The sequence below is a fragment of the Lithobates pipiens genome, unplaced genomic scaffold, assembly GCF_037356315.1.
Source record: "Lithobates pipiens isolate NorthernLeopardFrog02 unplaced genomic scaffold, aLitPip1_a1.2 Scaffold_13, whole genome shotgun sequence".
Lineage (NCBI taxonomy): Eukaryota > Metazoa > Chordata > Amphibia > Anura > Ranidae > Lithobates > Lithobates pipiens.
The window spans coordinates 85,664,280-85,686,419 of record NW_027507718.1 but is presented as its reverse complement, the minus strand read 5'-3'; the positions used below and the strand labels follow the sequence as shown (position 1 = coordinate 85,686,419).

The window sequence follows — 22,140 nt, the reverse complement described above, 5'->3', positions numbered from 1 at the left end:
TATCTCTGTGTATTCAAAATGCCATCAATAAAATGCACCTGTGTTCATTGTCCATAGCATATGCCTGCCCCATACCATAACCCCACTGCCATCATGATCCACAGCGTTGATATCAGCAAAAATGCTCATCCACACGATGCCATACACACTGTCTGCCATCTGCCCTGTACAGTGAACACCAGGATTCATCCGTGAAGAGAACACCTCTTCAAAATGCCAGACACCGTCAAATGTGAGCATTTGACCACTCAAGTTGGTTACGATGAACTGCAGTCAGGTCGAGACCCCGATGAGGATGACGAGCATGCAGATGAGCTTCCCTGAGATGTTTTCTGACAGTTTGTGAAAAAATTCTTTGGTTATGCAAACCGATTGTTACAGCAGCTGTCCGGGTGGCTGGTCTCAGACGATCTTGGAGGTAAAGATGCTGGACATGGAAGTTTTGGGCTGGTGGCACATGGTCCGCGGTTGTGAGGCCAGTTGGATGTACTGCCAAATTCTCTTAAACGTCTTTGGAGACAGCTTATGGTAGCGAAACGAACATTCAATTCAAGGGAAGCAGTTCTGGTGGACATTCCTGCAGTCAGCATGCCAATTGCATGCTCCCTCAAAACCTGCGACATCTGTGCCATTGTGCTGTGTGATAAAACTGAACATTTTAGAGTGGTCTTTTATTATGGCCAGCCTAAGACACAACTGTGCAATAATCATGCTATCTAATAAACATCTTGATAATCCATCCACCTCACAGGTGTGGCATATCTTGGCAAAGGAGAAGTGCTCACTAACACAGATTTAAACAGATTTGTAAATAATATTTGAGAGAAATAGGCCTTTCTTTTGTGTACATAGAAAAAGTCATAGATCTTTGAGTTCAGCTCGTGATAAATAGGGGCAAACACAAATGTATGTATATATATATATATATATATATATATATATATATATATACACACACATACATATATACATACACATATATACACACACACACACCTAAGTGAAAAAGTCCAAATTGGGCCCAAAGTTTCAATATTTTGTGTGGCCACCATTATTTTCCAGCACTGCCTAAATCTCTTGGGCATGGATTTACCAGAGTTCCACAGGTTGTCACTGGAGTCCTCTTCCACTCCTGGGCTGGTGGATGTTAGCAACCTTGCACTCCTCCACCTATTTAAGGATGCCTCACAGATTCTCAATAGGGTTAAGGGCTGAAGACATGCTTGACCAGTCCATTACCTTTACCCTCAGTTTCTTTAGTAAGGCAGTGGTCGTCTTGGAAGTGTATTTGGGGTCATTACTATATTGGAATACTGCCCTACGGTCCAGTCTTGGAAGGGAGGAGATCACACTCTGCTTCAGTATGTCACAGTACATGTTGCCATTCATGGGTCCCTCAATGAAATGTAGCTCCCCATTGCCAGCGGCACTCATGCAGCCCCAGACCATGACACTCATTACCATGCTTCACTGTAGGCAAGACACACTTGTCTTTGTACTCACCTGGTTGCCACCACACATGCTTGACACCATCTAAACCAAATAAGTTTCTTGGTCTCATCAGACCACAGGACATGTTCCAGTAATCAATGTCCTTAGTCTGCCCGTCTTCAGCACTGTTTGCGGGCTTTCTTGTGCATCATCTTTAGAAGAGGCTTCTTTCTGGGACGACATGCAGACCAATTTGATGCAGCATGCGACGTATGGTCTAAGCATTGACAGGCTGACCACCCACCCCTTCAATGCTGGCAGCACTCATATGTCTGTCTATTTCCCAAAGACAACCTCAGGATATGACACTGAGCACATGCACTCAACTTCTTTGGTCGAACATGGAAAGGCCTGTTCCGAGTGGAACATGTCCTGGTAAACCGCTGTATGCTCTTGGCCACCGTGCTGCAGCTCAGTTTCAGGGTCTTCGTAATATTCTTATAGCCTAGGCCATCTTTATGAAGAGCAACAATTATTTTTTTCAGATCCTCAGAGAGTTCTTTGCTATGAGAAATTTTCAGTTACCAGTAAGAAAGTGAAAGTGATAACACCAAATTTAGCACACCTGCTCCCCATTCACACCTGAGACCCTGTAACACTAGACACCGGGGAGGAAAAATGGCTAATTGGGCCCAATTCAGACATTTTCACTTAGGGATCTACTTACTTTTGTTGCCAACAGTTTAGACATTAATGGCTGTGTGTTGAATTAGTTTGAGGGGACAGAAAATCACACTGTTATACAAGCTGTACACTCTCTGCTTTACATTGAAGAAATTACACTTTGCTACAGTGTTGTCACATGAAAAGGTATAATAAAATATTTACAAAAAAGTGAGGGGTGTACTCACTTTTGTGATAAAAAAAATATTTATAATATATATATAAATTTTTTTATCTCCTCTATCACAGCATGCGGACATTGATTGTTCAAATTATGAAGGACTTTTTGGTTCGCCCAGTTATTGGACTTTATTTCTTGACTTTTAGACACATTTTTTCTTTAATCCTCTTACAGGTCCTGACCTAATGCAACCTATGTTTTTCATATATGTCAATCTTAGTGATCACATCTTGTATAACTGATGTGTTGTAATTGCTGCATTTGTGTTATTTTCATTAAACAGCAGTATAAAAAAGAAAAAAAAAATGCTGCAGACAGCATCCTAAATATGGCTCATGGTCAGGCTGACAAATTATCAGAGGAGGGGGGAAGGACCAGAAATGGGCAGAGGTTCCTGGAAGAAACGAGCTCCCTCACAAAGCCATGCGTGTAACAAAAATGGCCAGTGAGTGTGGTCCAAGTGCTCTCACATCCATAATGGGTATGCCATCTTGTTTTTAATAAAATGATATTATGTTTATTCTCTAACAAATTGTGTACTGTTGAATTGAGATGTTCATCTCTGCATACCTCATGAAGAAGGGGGTTTGTTGACTTGAAAAACATGTTGAGAGATCCCCTTGCAAAAGCAAGATGTGAAAATGGAAAGACTGACACTTCCTTGTATATTTTGAGGTTTGGACATATAGGAGAGGTGTAGAACCTCATGCAAGTTGTATAAAATGTAAACAGCACCAAGTATATATTTTAACGTGTGTAGACATTTTTTTTTTGATAATGAATAAAATATTGATGTACTTTTAATCTATGGGTGTTATATTGTATATACCTGCATTTGGTACATAAAGTCTACAGTTGCAGATATTTAAAAATGTTATCCATTTGTATTGCATACCCTTGCTTTTTACCATTCTTTGTATAGTACCTCTGGATAATAAATGCATTCATGTCCATAAATAAAAAAAAATAACCTTTAGTAATGCAATATAAAACAGAAGTGAAATCTAGCAGGCATTTTATTTAAATCCTCGATTCTGGTCCATTTCATAAACAGTACAATATAGATTTACTGGAAAACATCAGGAATTGATAAGACACGAGCTGAAAGGGTAGGAATTTCCTTCATATAATTACATGGTAGCAGACCTTTAAACATGGTTACAAAAGAAGTAGTTAAATATGTTAATATGTTCTTGACTTTTTACTTATGTTCTACCACCTTCTGCTCCAAAGTCTCCTTATTAGCACCACTAAATTCAAATACCTGTAAAGGAAGAGGAAAATGAGGTGTCAATCCTGTTCCACTACAACAAATTTCTGCACAAAAACAAGCGACTATACTTATAACTGGTATACAACATGCATAATTCCCTTCAAACTAGTATGTGCCCGATATACCGAAAGATGTGTATACATAAAAATGAATACAAAAGTCCGCCTCACTTATAGCATCCCTCAGGCTGCCATTTTCCTATATCTAGTTGAAAATAAATGCAAGGAAACATCTGAATGTTTTATGTGAGGGTGGGGAAAACACTGAACGATTTAATCGGTCATTACATGATGGCACAATATTTTGCTCTCATGGCCGAATGTTTGTTTTTCCAAAATGGGTTCGGCCGATTTTTCATATAGTGTATGCATTAGTGCATTAGTACACCCCATGGAAATTGACTTTCCAACATATTTGAACAGGCAAACAGATTTTCATTAAAAACAGTTCTAGAAATAAATGGCAATATACTTCAATAAAACCACAAACAGTAAAATGTGCCTTTTAAATATTTAACAAAAATATTATAAGATGTAATAGTGTACTATGGAAAGCACAAGTAAAGCCTAAGCCTCAGAAGCTGGCATTGCACCATTTAGTAAATATAACTTCTTTAAGACGTTTTAGTAACTGCCCAGTCTCAGAATTGATAAAGTTTTTGAACACTCTTCCAAACAAAAATCATACTTCAGTTTAAAGATGTTCATAGGCTTTCTTGCATTAACTACCAGTTTCAAATCCCCCCCCCCCCCCCCAAACAATTCAATGCATTATAATCAGGGCTTTGACTAGGCCAGCCCCAAACTGTCCCTTTGTCTATTTTGAGCCATTCCTTGATGGATTTGCTTGTGCGCTTTTGGGTCATTATTTTGAAAGATCGATTTCTGGTTTAGCTTCAACATTTGGACAGATGGCCTCACATTCTCATCAAAAACACTTTGATATGATCAGGGATGCACAAATCATATGGTCCAAGGCATTAAGCATCAAAAAGAAGTTATTGGGCTGAATTTTCTGGGCCAAACTAAGACATTTTTTGAAATCTATGCCACTTTTTTTTCTCGAACAGTGGATCAGCAAATTTCAAATGTTTTTTTTTTTTTTTTTTCTTTTTAAAACCCTTTCCAGACTCATATGTGTACATATTATATCCACCCGACAAAGAGGAGGAGCCTGGAGCCCCCAGAAGAAGAGGATCAGGGCTGCTGTGTGCAAAAGCATTGCACAGAGCAGGCAAGTATAGACAGGTTTGTTGTTTTAAGAAAAAAAAAAAAACACGTTTTAATACCACTTTAAGCTTTGAAAGTGAAAGAAAGAAGCCGATTGGCTGCCATGCAGTTGCACCAGTTTTGATATATTCCCTTCAATTCGTTTTTTGCCAATGATGAAATGTTTCAGATGGCCTAAAATAGACGTGTACACAAACCCTTATATAGCAGTTCTGTTTTACAGAGTTTTGTAAATACCAAAAGATTATGTAGATTTATGCTACGTAATTACATACCTTTGATCCATTTTTATAGAAATGAAATGTTGGCATGCATTTGACATTACAGTGTTGGGCGACATCCTACAGAAAAACAAAAAAATATATATATATATAAATATTTAAATCAATCAACAGAAACAACAACAAAAAAAACCCACAAATACTTTATTTTTTTATAACTGACCACAATCTCTTTCTCTCAGGTGCATTGGAGAGGTGGGAGTGGAGAAACAGTATTACACTAATCTTCCCAGTGAATGGCTGTCTGCAGCAGGGCATGTCAAACTCAAGTCTGAACACTGGAGGACAGGCAGGTTGTGCTCCCAGCACAGCCAGAAAATTGACCACGGTGGGAGGGATGTACATTTGTGCCTAGCGTGGTCAGGTTGAAATGGGGGACCGGCAGGTTTACCAAGTATCTCACACAAAGGAAGCAATACAAAGAACAGGATACTTAAAAGGGTTGTATAGGTTTTTTTGTTTTAAATTAACAAGCATGTCATACTTACCTCCACTGTGCAGTCCGTTTTGCACAGAGTGGCCCCGATCCTTGTCTTCTAGGGTCCCTCAGTGGCTGTCTCGGCTCCTCCCCACAAGAGCTAACCTCCCCTCTGGGAAGCGCTCTCCTAAAGGGGTTAACTTGTGGACACGCTCCCCTGTGTATCACTCGGCCCCGCCCACCGTCATGCAGAGTCATTGATTTGGCTGACAGCAGCGGGAGCCAATGGCTGAGCTGCTATCAATCATCCGATGAAGGGGCCACAGGAGCTGGGGGAAAGCCATGTGGGATCACGCCCACTGAGATTTGGGGCTCGGGTAAGTAAAACGGGGCTTGGGAGGCAAGGTGTTTTTTCATTAAGGTGAAAAAAAAAAACAAAAAAAAATCATATATCAGGAGTATGAAATGTTGAGGTAACATGTTTTAAAAGACATACTTTCAAATTTAAAAAACAAAACAAACACCGCTAGTTGGTATGTCTTGGGTAATGTCAAGGTAAGGTATATTTGTATACCTTACCTTGACATTGTATATTGTGAGGTATATTTGTGCAATTTTACTTTCAAAACCTGGTTTTTGGACACAATAAAAAAAAAAAAAAAAAAAAAAAAAAAAAAAAAAAAAAGGTGCCTAAGTGATAGGAAAACACCCAAAGCTCTAGTCTAATTAAAAGGGCCCTTGCCGACAGGCTTTTGCTCACTTTAACCTCCCTGGCGGTATGATTCTGTCAGGAATTCTATTCCAAAAGCGGTACAATTCTTTTGCATGGAAATTTGGTGTTATGCATCATAGGCCTGCAATTCTTAGTAATTACTTACTAAAACCTGACCAAACAAGGCTCTAGTAGACATCCCAGATGTGATAAAGTTTGAAACACAAAATCATGAATTATAATCTGATAAATAATATAATTGTATTCAATAATGTAATGAAATTTGTCAAACAAAGAAAATTCAATAAACATCCTGAGTGTGATAAATTTTGAAGCAAGGTACAGCACACAGTCCAACATCACAATCCGGACAATAGAACCGGCTTTCTTTTCTGACTTTTTTTCCACTGCTCTCTCTTTGAGCAGCGAACCACACACATCCTGGTAGGTGCTGCCTTTTTTGCGGTTGGTGGTATGTAGTCCACAAAGTGACGACCTGTTAGGCGTTCTGGGTTGACAACGTCAACAGCATGTCGTCCAGGTCTGATCGCAGCTCCTGATGGTGTCTGGTGTTGGAGGAAAATCTGCTCAGCCACCTTCCAGGTAAAATCGGCATGTATAAGAGGCTTGTCACTCTGTGCTCTGTATAGGACATATGCATTCCAAAGGCATTGCTCCAGAAGATGCCGGAAAATCTTTTTATAATATTTTTTTTGCTGCTTGCGCATAGCCATAGCGCATAGTGTCATTGCCTATAATTGCTCTGTCGACACCTCCCATAGTGCAATTATAGTCTATGACGACTTGCGGCTTCAGCACATCTTTCCCACGTTTGGTGTGGACCATGGCAGTGGAGGTATTGTGCACAGTGCTCATGAGACACACGTCCTTGTCTCGCCATCGCATTGCCATCATCTTACCCTTCTGCCAGGCAACCATTTCTCCGGTTTTTAGATTTTTCCTGGAGAACAGAGATGGCATGTCACGTCGATTAGGCCTAACAGTACCATACGCATCGGTCTTGTTTTTTTTAGCAAAACCTCAAAAAGTTCTGGAGACGTATAGAAGTTGTCCATGGTGTCACAATATCCCTGGTTCAGCAATGGCTCCAGCAGTGTGAGGACTGATGATGTGGCCATCCCATAGCCGCTGTACCTGGGGTTGAACTTCGTGCCTTTACCGGTGTAAATTACCGAATTCCAGATGTACCTGGTGGATGACTCGCAGAGCATGTAGGACTTTATGCCAAATCTCGCTCTTTTGGATGCAAAAAATTGTATCCAGGTCAGGCGTTCCTTGTAGGCCATCAAGCTTTCATCCACGCAGACGTCCCTTTCTGGCACGTAGGTCTGCTGGAAATTGCTCACAATAATTTGCGATACCTCCCAGATTTTTTTTAGTTTGGGTGCAGGATGCGTGGCCTCATCAAACTCCTCATTGTTTGTGAAATGGAAATATTTCATAATGAGGGAAAAACGGTATTCGGACATCACGGCGCCAAAAAACGGATTGGCCAGTAATTTATTGATGGTCCAGTACCATTTCTGGAGCGGTTTCCCCACCACCCCCTGAAGAATAATGAGTCCCAGGGAACTGCCAGATGTCCTCTTTGGTCACCGGTTCCCACTTTCTGCTTCGGGAAAACCTGGCATGCAGCGTAGCGGATTGCTGTACCTGGTAGCGATTTGTCTCTGTGACAATTTTTTCAATTACATCCTCAGTGAGAAATAATTGCAGGTATGCCAGAGGATTGTCACGTTCGACATCTACCTTCATCCCAGGTGATCCAATGAAGGGGAATCTTGGCGGCGCTACCTGGTCTGCATCGCAGTTGATAGGGCACCAATTGCGCACATCGCTGAGGTCAGGTGCAGGATCATCACCGCTGTCACTTGTCAGATCCGTGTCAGTGTCAGACGACAAATCTCCCCACGACTCGCTATCGCTAATTTCTGCGAGCAACTCCGTGTCGCTACCGCTGTCACTCAGCTGGTCCAATGGCGATTTTGTAGCGAAGTGGCGCTTTTTTGATGCCATGTTATATTTTATTTTATTGGAGGCAAGGGGCACTGTATAGTTTATCAGTCAGATAGATACGATACAGTGTAATCCTCTCAGATTACAATGTATCACCTCTATTTATGTGTTTGTGTTGTGTTCACTTTTTGAAATTCCCGCCCAGTTTCGCTCCCGTGCGCTGCTGCTGCTCGCAGAGAACCGAACCAGGAAGTCAGGATGCCGTGATCTTGCCTGCAATGTTACCCTGAGCGTGACTCGGGGTTACCGATTCTACAAGTAAAACCAAACCCGAGTCACGCTGGGGGATACCGCCAGGGAGGTTAAATCGGTTTTAAATTCCTATAAGAATAATTTATGGGAATGCAAAACCTGCTTGAATCAGGTCAAAAAAGAACTTCCAACTGCATTCTGAATACAATTTATTTAGAAGCATATTTATATTTAAAGCATTTTTGTTGATAATTTAATTTTTTTACTTCTCAGTAAAATCCTTTCATTGGAGTATAGTACAGGAAACTGAATCTTTAGTCTTTAACCTTGGTTATGCACCAAGCAAAAGCACACTACAAGAGGTTAGTCCCTGACCCACAAGAACATTGTTTATGGTCAACTGAACCCATAGATTCAGAGCATCTACTGCAAAGACTATGCCTCCCTGGGACTGGAGACAATCCAGTGCAGTTCTTAGCCAAATCCAGGGGTTTGGAGGGCCACATTCTCGGCATTCACCACCCAAAAAGTTTTAAAGCCTCTCAGAGGAAGGACCAGGCTTCAGAGTCCAGATGATGACAACTGAAGCATACCTGCCAAGTTATCACACCAGGGAAGAGTGTGGTGGTTAGGGCTGAAGAGGGGAAACTGAAATGGTATACCTGCAAAGTTACCATGCCAGGGAAGAGTGCAAGCCAGGGCTGAAGTGGGGAAATCCTACCCAGATCATATGAGAAGCAGATCACTGCCTTGTACTGTGTGAACCATCAGAATATTCCCTGATGGTCAATGTAAGTCACCACAGTGGCATACTCCGATGGAATCCACATTGGGTGACTGCACAAATGAAAGGTCCAGCAATAAAGGGATAACCAAAGCACCTTTTCTGGAACACTGATCAGGAGACAAGTTTTCAATGAAGACTTATGTACTGAGAAGGCACCAAAGACACCTCTCCAGCAGTAGGGGCTGGCGTTTGTAGAGAGCACCAAACAAGGTATTAGAAGGAATTCTGTCTGCATCCATGCTAAATTCCAAGATAAGCCTGGTCCTGCTGAATATCCAGAGATTGCAGCGCATGGCTCCACGTAGCCAAAATGGTGAATGGCAATAGTCTGGAGTGAACAATAGGATATGGGACTGTCAAAGAGGACCACATTCAACCCCCCCAACACACATGCAAAATGCTTGTTTATTAGGTCAAAGCTCAAAAGCAGAAATTATGGGTCTGGGACTGGAAGGAAGATCCCCGAAACAGGAGGGAGACTAGAATTAGGCTCAGGTACTCCAAACAGTGAAATGGTTCCAGTGCGGAGATCTGGAGAGTTGGGATCTTCAGGAAGCTCAGCAAGGTCTGCACTCCCAATGAACATAGGCAGACTGAGCCCGACTTGACCAAGTCTTCATAGGAAGGAAATCCAATACCCTACTGGCAAAGTAAAACACCAGATACTAACACCATTAGGTAGAGTCTAGATGCAGCAATATGCAATATCTTGCCATGCAAGGAGGAGACAGGTCTGCTGTTCCTAGTAATTAGGAACAGTGATCTGTCTCCTCCTCTAGTAAGTCCCATCTTCCCACAGTTAGAAACACCTAGCAAGGAACACATTTAACCTCTTGCACCTAGTGTTAACCCCTTCCCTGCCAGTGACATTTATACATTAATCAGTGGCTATTTTTAGCATTGATCGCTCTATAATTGTCAGTGGTCCCAAAAAAGTGTCACTGTCTGATCTGTCAACCGCAATATCGCAGTCCCGCTAAAAATTGTAGATCGGCACCATTACTGGGGGGAAAAAAAAAATAATAAAAATGCCATACATCTATCCCCTATTTTGTGGATGCTATAACTTTTGCACAAACCAATATACGCTTACAAATTATTTATTTTTTACCAAAAATATGTAGAGCAATACATATTTGCCTAAACTGATGAACATGTTTTGTTTTCTTATTTTTGAGGATATTTATTATAGCAAAAAGTAAAAAATATTGGGGTTCATTTACCACAGAGGTGATCAAATACCACCAAAAGATAGCTCTATTTGTGGAAAAAAAGGGACATCAATTTTGTTTAGGTACAACGTTGCAGGACCGCGCAATTGTCAGAACGGAGATCTGACTGTTTACATTGACACCACTTCAGCGGGAGCTCCTATACGCCTTAAAGCAGCCGCCGTACAGCAATGACGATTTGCGCAGGGGAGCCGAATATAACCAATGCCGGCTGGTCGGCAAGCGGTTAAAGAGGGATTCCACCAAAAAAAAAAAAAAATTATTAAAAGCCAGCAGCTATAAATACTACAGCTGCTGACTTTTAATAAATGGACACTCACCTGTCCCGGGTTCCAGCGATGCCGGCAGCCGAGGCCGATCGATCGCTCGGCTCTCGGCTGCTGCAGTCACCATTCTAGGTGAGGGAATCAGGAAGTGAAGCGAATCGGCTTCACTTCCCGGTTCCCTACTGCACATGCGAGAGCCGCGCCGCGCAATAGGAAATCTCCGCGCTGTCACTGGGACCCGTGTGTGTCCTAGCAGACAGCGCGGCAGGGCAGGAAATGGCGTAGACTCCCACGGGAGTCTATGCCCGGAAGTGGGTGAAAATACCTGTCTTTGACAGGTATCTCCACCCCTCCCCCCTGAAAGCTGTCAATTGTGACACCGGAGGGGGGGAGGGATCCGATCAGCGGAGGTTCCACTTTAGGGTGGAATCTCGCTTTAAGAACGCCTGTTTGAGTTTCTAATTGTTAGTGGGGTTAAATTGAAGTTCGTTTTCTACGACAGTGATGGAAAAATTCAAAAGTAGCAGAAAAGAAGACACAAGTCCCAGAGACAGCAGGGACCATTCGGATTGCGCTGTGCGACTTGCACATGCGCAGTAGGGAACCGAGGACCGATTCGGCCTTGGGTGCCCACATTGCTGGACCCTGAGACAGGTCCGCAGCTGCAGTATTTGTAGCTGCTGCTTTTTAAAAATAAATAAATAAATAAATAAATTGCGGGACTTCCACTTTAAAGTAGTTTTTTTTCTTAGACAAACATATTATACTTACCTTCTCTGTGTGATGGTTTTGCACAGAGCAGCTCTGATTCCCCTTTTATGGGGTCCCCCACCAATGCGTCTGTCTCCTCCTGCCTTCAGCGTGCCTCAATAGCAAGCTGCAAAGTATAGTGTAGAGTGCCCCTATGTAGCAAGGTAAAAAAAAAAACGTCTGCCTTTAGAACCACTCACTTCCTGCCCAGGACTACATGTCCCATGAGGCACTGCTCCTCATACATTCACAATTTCTCAGGCACTTACTGACATGTATGGACAGTGTACGGAGCTGTATGTGTGCTGCACTGTATTTCCTGATATATAAACAAATAATGCATTCTGCTGCAGGCCAACTAATTGGCCTGGCGATTAATTTATTATGAAAATTTTCATAAGTGATTAGTTGTTTCGGCCCCAGTTGATACAATAAAATGCATGCTGATCATTCAATTACTATAGTATTATAAAAAAAAAAAATAAATAAATAAAAAAAAAAAAAGACAAAGTGGGCCCTCCCAGAAGAGTTATTTCAGAGGCTCAAGGCTAGAGCTGCTTTACCTGTGCATCGTCCACATCCACCTTAATGAACACAGCTTCTGGGTGATTTTTACTCAATTCCTAAAAAAAACAGACAGTAGAGACAAAGAAAAGAATGTTGTGCCATTAGTTTGATTCTTTCAGTATGTATATAATGTGGTACAAGCTAGGTTCACGCCTGTGCGGCTCTGCGGACCACATTTTGGGTGGGCATGGTAGTCTATTCATTTGAATGGTTTGACGTGCCTCCTGAAAAGCAGGGAAAATGGTCGCTGGAGCATTTCAGAAATTGCAGCCCGCACGGGAACCACAAGTGCAGTGTGGATCCCAGTGCGTGTGCGATTTCCATTGTGCGTGATGGCACCAGCACATCGCTTCAGTGTTTTTCTGTGCAAGTGGTTGCGACTGCAGGAACAGGTGTGTTCACGCAGCAGTTCACCCGCACAGATGTGAACCTAGCCTAAAGAAGAAAGAAAAGACAAACAACCAGTATAGTGCATTTATACAATATAAAAACTGCAGTTTTACTAGTAAACACTAAAGGTTTTACATGGCAGCCCCAGAGAGGAAGAATGGCATAGCACTTGCGCTTATGTCTGTGATAGCAATTATTCTCTATGGCGGTTCACTGTGCATACAGATCCCATTTTCAGACATCTAGAAAAGAGATAATAGCAGGTAGAGGGCCCCAGTTTAAAAAATAAAATCCTTCTACAAGGCTACTCCTTTATAGAAAAGACAGTATAGTTATAGGTATCATTTAAGTTTATGTCCAGCCAAAACAAATTTATTTTAGAAAAAGTAGATAAGGATTAGAGCTTATTTTGGCTCTGTTAGAGAGACTTCCCCACACCTACTGTTCCAATGGCAAGTGTTTTACCAGAAAAGAAATAAGGGGGGGAAAAAAAAGAAGAGATCAGGGAGACAGAAATACATTAGAACCTCTGTCAGCTTTTTGTTACCATCTCTGTCTTGCAGATGTTCTCTCACTTCCTTTCTGGTAAACTGTTTTCAGCACTACAGTAAGTGAGGGGGAAGCCAACAGAGCCACTGATACCTGTAAACTTGGGCCTTTGATGATACCGCGTATGATTTAATCTACTGTACCCGAAACAAGCTTTATCCATGTTATTATTGCTTTAGGCCTTTTTTACTGCAGCTTTTAGCAGTGCCAGGTGTTTTTTTTTAAGGCTTCAAAACGCCTCTCTATGTTATTTTATGTGTACATGCACACTAGGATTTTTAGGAGCTTTTAGTGGCATAGGCTTTCAGAAGATGGGGGGGGGGGGAAACAGCCTCCCCCCCGCCCCCAATCCATACCATGCCCTTTGGGACCCCCACCCAGGGTTGTAGGGAAGAGGCCCTTGCCACCCCTGGCCCAAAGCACCCCCCCCTCCATGTTGAGGGCATGTGGCTTGGTATGGGGTGCACTCGCTCGTCCCCAACCCCCTCCCCCTTTCCTAGCCTGCCAGGCTGCATGCTCAGATAAGGGTCTGGGATGGATTTTGGGGGGATCCCATCCCATTTTTTTTATTTTGGCATGGTGGATCCCCTCAAAATCCATACCAGACTTGGGTCTGTTATGGATTCTAGGGGGGACCCCACGCGGTTTTAAAAAAATAAAATAAAAAAAGGACTGCTAGCAATGTTTTTTTTATATTCAGTTGTCAGCGGGGAAGTCTGCTGACAGCTGATGACTCATTCATTAAGGACGCAGTGTTCACTGGTTGTTAAGGACACCGGCGGCCTTGCTCCTTAATGCTGCAGCTACTAAATGTAGATTAAACACTGCTAAATGCCGGCAAAAAACAAAACAAAAAACACAAGCATTGTTTTGGGGGGGTTTACAGCAGTTTTTAACTTTCTAGTGTATATGAGGGATTATAATGATAAAACACAAGACCATTGTTGGTGTATGTGTTAATTTTTTTCTGTATTGTCTTTTCTTGAAAACCAATAAAAAAAAAAAAATTAAGTTATGAGGGTTTTATTCTTTCCAAATTCTATTAAATAGTTGAAGGGTATTTTATTCTTATTGCTCCATAGGACCCAATAGATTAATAGAGAGGGAATACCATAGTGTAGTATTTCACAAATAGCATTTATTAAAAATTTTCATACACAGGGTACTCACACATTAATAGATAGAAAAAAAACTTTTTCTAGTAATCAGCAGAAAGTGCATCCCCTGATGAAGTCACGTGATTTGATGTCACGCGTAGGGACGGGAAGGAAGCTGACTGTGGATGCACTTTCTGCTGATTACTAGAAAAAGGCTTTTTTTCTATCTATTAATGTGTGAGTACCCTGTGTATGAAAATGTTTAATAAATGCTATTTGTGAAATACTACACTATGGTATTCCCTCTCTATTAATCTATTGGGTCCTATGGAGCAATAAGAATAAAATTTAAAGCAGAAGGTGACCGAATTAACCAGGAGAGAAGACATATAAAGAAATCTATATACCTCTATGGGAATCCCTCCTTGCTATAGGTAAGGGGCCACTGCCCACTAAAGTGTGATCACAACAGGATTAAGCACTGTGAGATCCACACCTCAGTTGAATTTGCACAAGTTTGCACAAAGCACTTGCACTTAAAGGAGACTGTTGTTTATTTATAGACTGGAATATTTATATCTTTTTTTTTTTTTGATGGATTTCAATATGTATATTTAATCTATAGAGGCTGGATTCATTCTGATATAACGTATGTTACAGCCGGCTCTGTAGTGCGTTTACTACTATATATATTTTTTGTTTAATTCTAAAGTTTATTTCCATGTGATCAGGAGAGGGTACCCTCTTTTTGGTCTAGGTATACTCTCTTATTTTCTTGTATATCATTTGTTTATTATTAGGGTGGTTCACTTATATCACCTCTGGAGAGTGTTTACTTATTTGCACATTTCTAAGACGCACTTGGCACTTTATGATCAATTCACTGTTTTTTGGCTTTGCACTCAATTGAAGCAGTTGTGTTTCCGTGGAGGTTTTCAATTGACTCTGTAGTACGTTTACTTTTTTTTTTTGCATTTTCTCTGCACTTTATCAAAATAGTAATTTTTTAATAGACTGTTTTTAGTTACTTACCTTTGTTCACTTGATTTTCATTTATTTGGATTCTATCACCTCTGTGGTGTGTCTATTTTATTTTATTTAATGTAGCACTTTGCACTTTTTGATATTATTCAGTAGACACATATATATATATATATATTTTTTTATATTACACTATTGATTTATGTAACTAGGCATTATACTTATCACCCTCGGAGGGTTATTTAATATAGGGGCAGCGCAATACCAACATATCTTAAGACTCATAACACAACTACATCCACACAATTAAGGTAAATCTCCTTCTGATGTACTAGAGTCGGAAAGAGATGGAAGTAGAATATCCTGATTGAGGTGAAAAATTGAATTCACCTTAAGAAAAGACGTTCTAGGCCTTAACACTACCTTGTCCCCAATTTAACAGCAGAAAAGGTTCTTTACAGACACCAATTCAGACACCCCCACAAAGCAACAAGGCAAACTTGTGAGTAATAATATCCTTGATAGGTTCAAAAAGGTAGCGTTTGAAGTGCCAAGAAATCCAAATTCAAATCCCACAGAGACATAGGCAAGTCACATATGAGGGACCCTGTATTAAAGTCCTAATCAAAGAATGGGAGGCTAGCGATCACTGGAACATAAAAACGTAACATTGAGATTTGATCCTTGATGGTGCTTCGGGCCAATTTCAAGCCCATTATAAAAAGGTCAGGATCCACCCCACGGAATATCTTTTGGAGTGAAAGTCTTCACATGAATAATGGTCAGCTTTTGTGAAAGTGGATTTTCCTAGCTTTTAGCTTTGTAGGAATAACCAATTCTGGAAGGCCTCTATCCCTCAAGGCTTGAGCTTTAAAGTGCTTCTAAAAGCATAAACATTTTTTTACCTTAAAAGCGATACTTTAATAGGTAAAAATGTTTTCTATTCCTCTGTCCTCCCCACTCCCTGTGTGAAGGGGTTAGAGAGGGGAGAATAGATCCAATGCTGTACAAGGCTGCATCTCTTCTCCCCTCTTCACATAGCACTCGAGCAGCAGCAGGAGCCATTGACTCCTGCTGTTGTCAGTCAAATGCAGTGAGGAGGAAGTGGGGGGGGGGGCAGGGCCAAGTCCCACTGTGCAAGTCTAAGCCCCTGTACACACGGTCAGAGATTTCCACAACCAAATCCGTCGGATTTTGTCCATCAGATCTTGTCTGAAACTGTTGCATACACACGGTCGGACAAAGTTGGCGAAAAAATCAGATCTTTCAGAACGTGATGACGTAATTTCGTTACGATGGGACTACATTCAGGCTAGTAGCCAATAGCTTTGATGTAGGAATTTGATCTGAGCATGCGTGGCACTTGGTCCGATGAAAATTCTCTACACATGATCGGAGTATGTCCGATCGGCCCAGTTGGTCGGGAAATATTTCCAACATGTTGGAAAATTGGGTCCGACGGATATTCCGATGGAATCAGTCCGATGCATACCACACACAGTCGGATTATCCGACGACACAGTCCGATAGGACACATTCCGACGGATTCTCGGACCGTGTGTACAAGGGCTATGAAGCGCAGCTCCATAGACACAGCTCGGGAGCATGCAGACACTGTGTACCTCCATAGCAAGCGGCTTGTTATGGGGACACACAATGAAGTGGAGGTACCAGGATTGCTTTGGGGGGACCTAAGAGGATTGGGGCCACTCTGTGCAATACCACTGCACAGAGCAGGTGAGTATAACAGGTTTGTAATCTTAATTAAAAAAAAAAAAAAATGTACTTTAGTAACACTTTAACCCTTTCGCTGCCAGGTCCCTACACCGTACGGAAGTGTCCACAGGTGGCCAGGTCAGCGCGGTGTATGGACCTAATTTCCCCCTCTCCATCATTAGCCGGCATGCCTCCTCTTCCATACCCACCGGCTTCAGGTGCTGCGTGGGGCTTGAGGGCTCCAGATGTGTGCCCCCGCCAGTCAGATCACCCTCACCCCCCCAACCCACGGCCACTCCGAGCAGCATCTCTTTCCCTCCCTCCGCATGCAGCTTCTCCCTGCACAGATCTCCTATGATCTGTCAGGCTGGCGATCGCGACTGGGGGAGCGGTACAGGTGGGTGTGAAGTTGGGGCTAAGTATCTGTTTACTAAGATCCCCCCAGTAGAAGAGAGGGCACATGCAGCGATCACTATTGATCTCTGCTATGTGCCCACTGACAGCTGATATAATGTAACTGCGAATAAGGCAAGTGCACTTTCAGTGCAAAGTGGATTTTCCTTTCATAAATAACCCCCAATGTATCATTCTGTCATTCTCTGAATGAATGGAATCTCTATACAGATTCTTATTTATTCAAGTAAACTGATACAGAGAAAAAAAAGGCACTATCTTCAGTCCCTTTCTCTGTCTCAAAAGAGATGGGGGGGGGGGGGGGGGTCTGTTTAGACCTCTGATATCTCACCAAAGACCACCCCAAAAACAAAAGTTAAAATAAAATAGAAAAAAAGTCACATTTCAAAAAAAAAAAAAAAAACTCCCACAAAGCGTCTGAGCTTCGGCGGTAAAGTGGCGCTAGTTTTATCGGCGCTTTTTGGGCACTAGCGAGCCACTAGTGGCCGAATAAAGGGTTAAAAGCGCCCGCACAGCACCTCTACCCCATTGATTACACCGCTCCTTAGGCCCCTTTCACACGGGGAGGATCAGTAATGATCCGCTCGCTCATCGGGGATCGCTCCGTTGTCGACGGCGGACAGGGCGGTTTCTGCACACTGTGCAGGGACCGCCCTGTCAGCTCTCCGCTCTCCTCTATGGGGATCGGATGAGCACGGACCGTCTGTCCGTGTTCATCCGATCCGCTCTGCAGACGGATAGAAAAATAGGATTTTCCTCCTTCTGCAGAATCAGACAATTGCGGAGGCGGACAATAGGGGGTGTCTGTGGATGTTCATCCACAGACACCCGCTATCCCATAGGAATGCATGTATGTCCGTATTTCATCCGCAAACAGATGGATGAAATGAAATGTGTGAAAGGGGCCTAAAGCGTCTCAAAGAGGCTGCTTGCAGGACTTTTTTTTAGATGTCCAGCGAGTGCAGCGCCCCAGTGTAAAAGCAATCAGTCTTCCACATTGGGATTGCAGATGAGGCTTTTTCAGGTGCCCCACGACACCCCCCCCCACCCCCCACATTTATTTTTTTTAATGACTGGAAAAAAAAATTGCGCTTACATCAGCATAAAGATAAAATCAGCATAAACAGCATGTCAGCTCAGCATAACGACAATCTCACCAACGATCGATTTTTCCTCTATACGATCCGCTGGATGAGTCTCGGGAATAGTTCGCTGCTACCGACCATATACCTTGCGTGGCCACGCCCTGACACGTTTCATGCTTACATCTTCAGAGGGCGTGATTTTATCTTATGTTGATGTAAGCGCAATTTGTAAGGGGGGAAGGTATAAGTGCAATAAAGAGTATAACACTATATCAGATCCCTTGTGTATCCTTGCATGTTGACGCTCAATGAGATTTTGTTGGTGTGTGGATGAGTAAAGAGACCTGGAGGAGCAGAGAGATTGAAAGACCTAACATACAAAGCCTGTTTGCAGTACTGTTCTGGTAAGCCATGAAGGATTGCACAAAGGTAGATACGGTGATGGTGTAGGACTGTTACTTCTTGTGACTGAAATAGATCTCTACGGTGGATGGCACCTCTTTGCTGACACTTCTACCGCTATCACCTTCAATTATGGACTTTTGCAAGCATATGATAAGTGTAATGCTTATAATGTGATTAGTGGCGTTAAGTTAGATCACTTATTTTAAAAAATTTTAACATTTCACTCTCTATGACCTACAGGTGAGGTCAGAGAAATGTTTTAGATTTATACATTGAGCGCTGTTAGTGTGTGATTTTTTTCATTAGCCACATTGTATACTATAGTGAACTAATTTATAATAGCTGTACCTGCATTCTTATTTTTGTCGTAAAAGAATAATCCATAGGGCACAGGGATCAGGTGTATTTTCAATATCCCTAAAGTTTGTAGTCTGCATCCATTTAGACGTGGTTTTCTATTGGGAGTATCTCACCAAAAAATTGCATTTTTGTTGCAGGGGATGCCTGTTGGTTAGGGGACTTTGGATTGTGATTTTTTTTTTTTTTTATGGGAGGAGGGAGATGGGTGAGGGAATCTGGGGGAGGGATCTTTTGGGTCTTCATGCTGATTATTTTATATGGATTTATACTATTAAACTATTGGAGAGGTCACTCCTAAGGATGTGTGTATGTCGATTCTTTTTATGTTTTTGGAAGATGCCTAAGCTTTCCGACTTGTATCTGGGAAAGTCAGTAAGCCAAGTAGGAAGTGACATATCTGGGGGGCGTTCTGTAAACATTCTGTATAAAGAACACCTGTAGGTAGCCATATTGCACTGCATATTACAGAAAATCACAGTATTGCAGTTTGAAAAGGAAAGGTCATTTTTAATAACATTCAATTACAATATGACTTGTGCTGCAATTGTATAAGCCATATTTTTTTTTTTCCCCCACACAAAAGTGGAGTTACCCTTTAAAAAATTAAAATCGACCTTTACAGTCACTTTAAAATAGCCACGCTGTTAAGACCAGCTACCAAACAGGATGGTAGACTGGTTTATGCGACAGAAGGTCTGGGCCCACAGGGCATATGCCAGGAGTGCCTAATCTAGAGCTGTAAGGATCACCGGAATGCCTTCCATCTCAATCAGGTGGAGCAGACAGGAGAAAAAGTATAGATCAGACTAAAGTGATCCCATGAGCTGCCAGAGCATTCACTACTTCTGCCAAAAGGATCTATTCGTCTGAAGACAAACCTGTTCAGTTTGTTGTTGGAACCTGGAGCCCTGGTTCCTGGTTCTGAGGGCATCCATTCCCTCGGATTAAGGCACGGACAGCTGAAGTAGTATGCCTACCACGATCCTGCCTAGGATAGGGAGTCTTTCTGACTCTTGCTGCGACAAGACTTCTGGTTCCTCCCTGATGGTTGTTGTATGCCACTGCCGTTGTCTGATTGGATCTTGATCAGATGACCCACCAGTCATTGTGGGCATTGTTGGGGCAATCAAATCACTTGGAGCCAATGTCAATTGGGAGATGGGAATTCCTCTGGCATCCAAGTTCCCTGTACTGACAACGTTTCTAGGGTAGGTATGTAAAATTTCCAGAAATTTCAAAGCCATAAATAAAATAAAAAAGATTTTGAAATTTTGGGGAATAAATAAATAAATAAATAATTCAGTGTGAAGTAGTTTTACAAATTGAAAGTAGTTGGTTACACTGGGAACATGAGATGCAATGTATATAAAAGTATTATGCTTGAAATGAAAGTACAGCTTATTCAGTAAATAAATTAAACTTGCTTTTTAGAATTTCACTTCTTTTAAAAATTACAAATGGAACAATGAGGACTGTATATGTTAAAGTGGAACTATGGTCAGGAAATTGTTTAAAATCTGGTAATACACTGTCTCACCCTGCTCTGCATATGCTCTGTTGCGCATTGAAGGAACGGTCCGCTTGTGCCGTCTCTTCAGGCCCCGTGCCGTGACTGGCGGTACCCGCACACATGCGCCGGAGTGATGTAATTGCGACTCTGGCCAATCATGGCGCCGGAGCCAGCGAACCCTGAAGATGTTGGCCATGTAAGCAGAGTGTGGGCAGCACTGGAGGGCATCATTCTAAGGTAAGCATTTCATAATGAGCTAGTATGCAATGCATACTAGTTCATTATGCCTTTGTCTTGCAGGTTTTTTTTTTCCCAGAAGTTTACAACCTCTTTAACCACTTGGCGTCAATCGACATATCGGTACATCGCTTGACTTTAAGTGGTTGTACCAGGATGATGCCTGCAACTCTCTATCCCTGTGACAGCAGCACGGAAGAGGCTCCTGTACTAGCTGCCACGTTTTTAAAACACTATGTCGGTCATTTGCAGAGCTCTGTGTATGAATGAACTACAAGACCCTTTGCGGCTGTCGGCTCGTATCTTGCTATGAACTACCACGGTGCTGTTGAGCCTTCCTGTCAATGTGAAACTGCCTGAATGTACAATGTATGGGGCAGACAACTCACACTGACGGCATGCAGATCTCCTGCAGACTGTCAGCGATCTGCTGATTGCTGGTGTAATGCTTTCCAGGCTCCCAAAATATATATTTTTTTTTATATCTCCCTGTGGAAATGTTTCCAAACTCTATATACTGAAAGGAGGAAAAGAAAAAAAAACAATTCACTGACCAGACTATAGGGAAACATTAATAGGAATCATATAAAGGTTTTAAAAGTTATAAAGAGAAAACTAGACAAATAAATATATGGTCTGTTATCTACCCCGGGTTAGACTTCCCTCTACAACGTAATAGATCTACCTGGTAATTTGGGGATATCCCCCCTCAAACAAGCTTGCCTTCAGCACAACCTGCTTGATGGGTTCTATACATGTAGGTACAAATGTTTTGTATTTCTTATCGTATTTAATTGCTTCTTTCAATCTTTCGCAATAGCATACACAGTTTTGGCTGTACCTTATAAGCTTTAATTTACTGAGAAGTTGTCTTTTCATTGTACCTGTGACAAATCTTCAAATAAAAAATAAAATAAAAAATTTAAAAATTGACAAATTTATCCTCTTACCTATCAAGGCCTAAGAGGACAGAAACCATCTACTGCAGTGGTTCTCAACCTCAGTCCTCAAGTATCCCCAACAGGCCATGCTTTGGGAATTTCTCTTACATAAAATAACTGTCTAAAATACCAAGCCATTGACTCCGATTTAAAGCACCTGTGCAAGATAAAGGAAAACCTGCAAAACATGGCCTGTTGGGGGAACTTGAGGACTGAGGTTGAGAACCGCTGCTCTACTGTACTCCAACAATCACCCAAACTGTAGGTGGTACAGTTTGCCCAACTGTAGGAAAACTAAACTGGAGCCTTTGCCCTGCAGTGTCCCCTGGTGGCAGAATGCATATTTATCTTGTTTGAGAACTGCATTGAAAAGTAC

The 22,140-nt window shown here is 42.0% G+C and overlaps 1 protein-coding gene across 2 annotated transcripts in view; it reads right to left on the bottom strand.

Moving 5' to 3' along the window:
* Positions 1 to 3,333: 3,333 nt before the first annotated feature.
* LOC143974151 (thioredoxin-like) overlaps positions 3,334 to 22,140 on the bottom strand; it is a 32,142-nt gene continuing 13,335 nt past the window's right edge. The window contains exons 3-5 of one of the 2 annotated variants that reach the window (XM_077475266.1): positions 12,076 to 12,135; positions 5,113 to 5,178; positions 3,334 to 3,599 (exon numbers count right to left, since the gene is read on the bottom strand). In XM_077475266.1, the coding sequence (XP_077331392.1) occupies positions 3,537 to 3,599; positions 5,113 to 5,178; positions 12,076 to 12,135 (189 nt within the window). In that variant the 3' untranslated portion in view covers positions 3,334 to 3,536. The remainder of the gene's footprint in view (positions 3,600 to 5,112; positions 5,179 to 12,075; positions 12,136 to 22,140) is intronic. The other variant, XM_077475267.1, reaches the window with a different exon arrangement.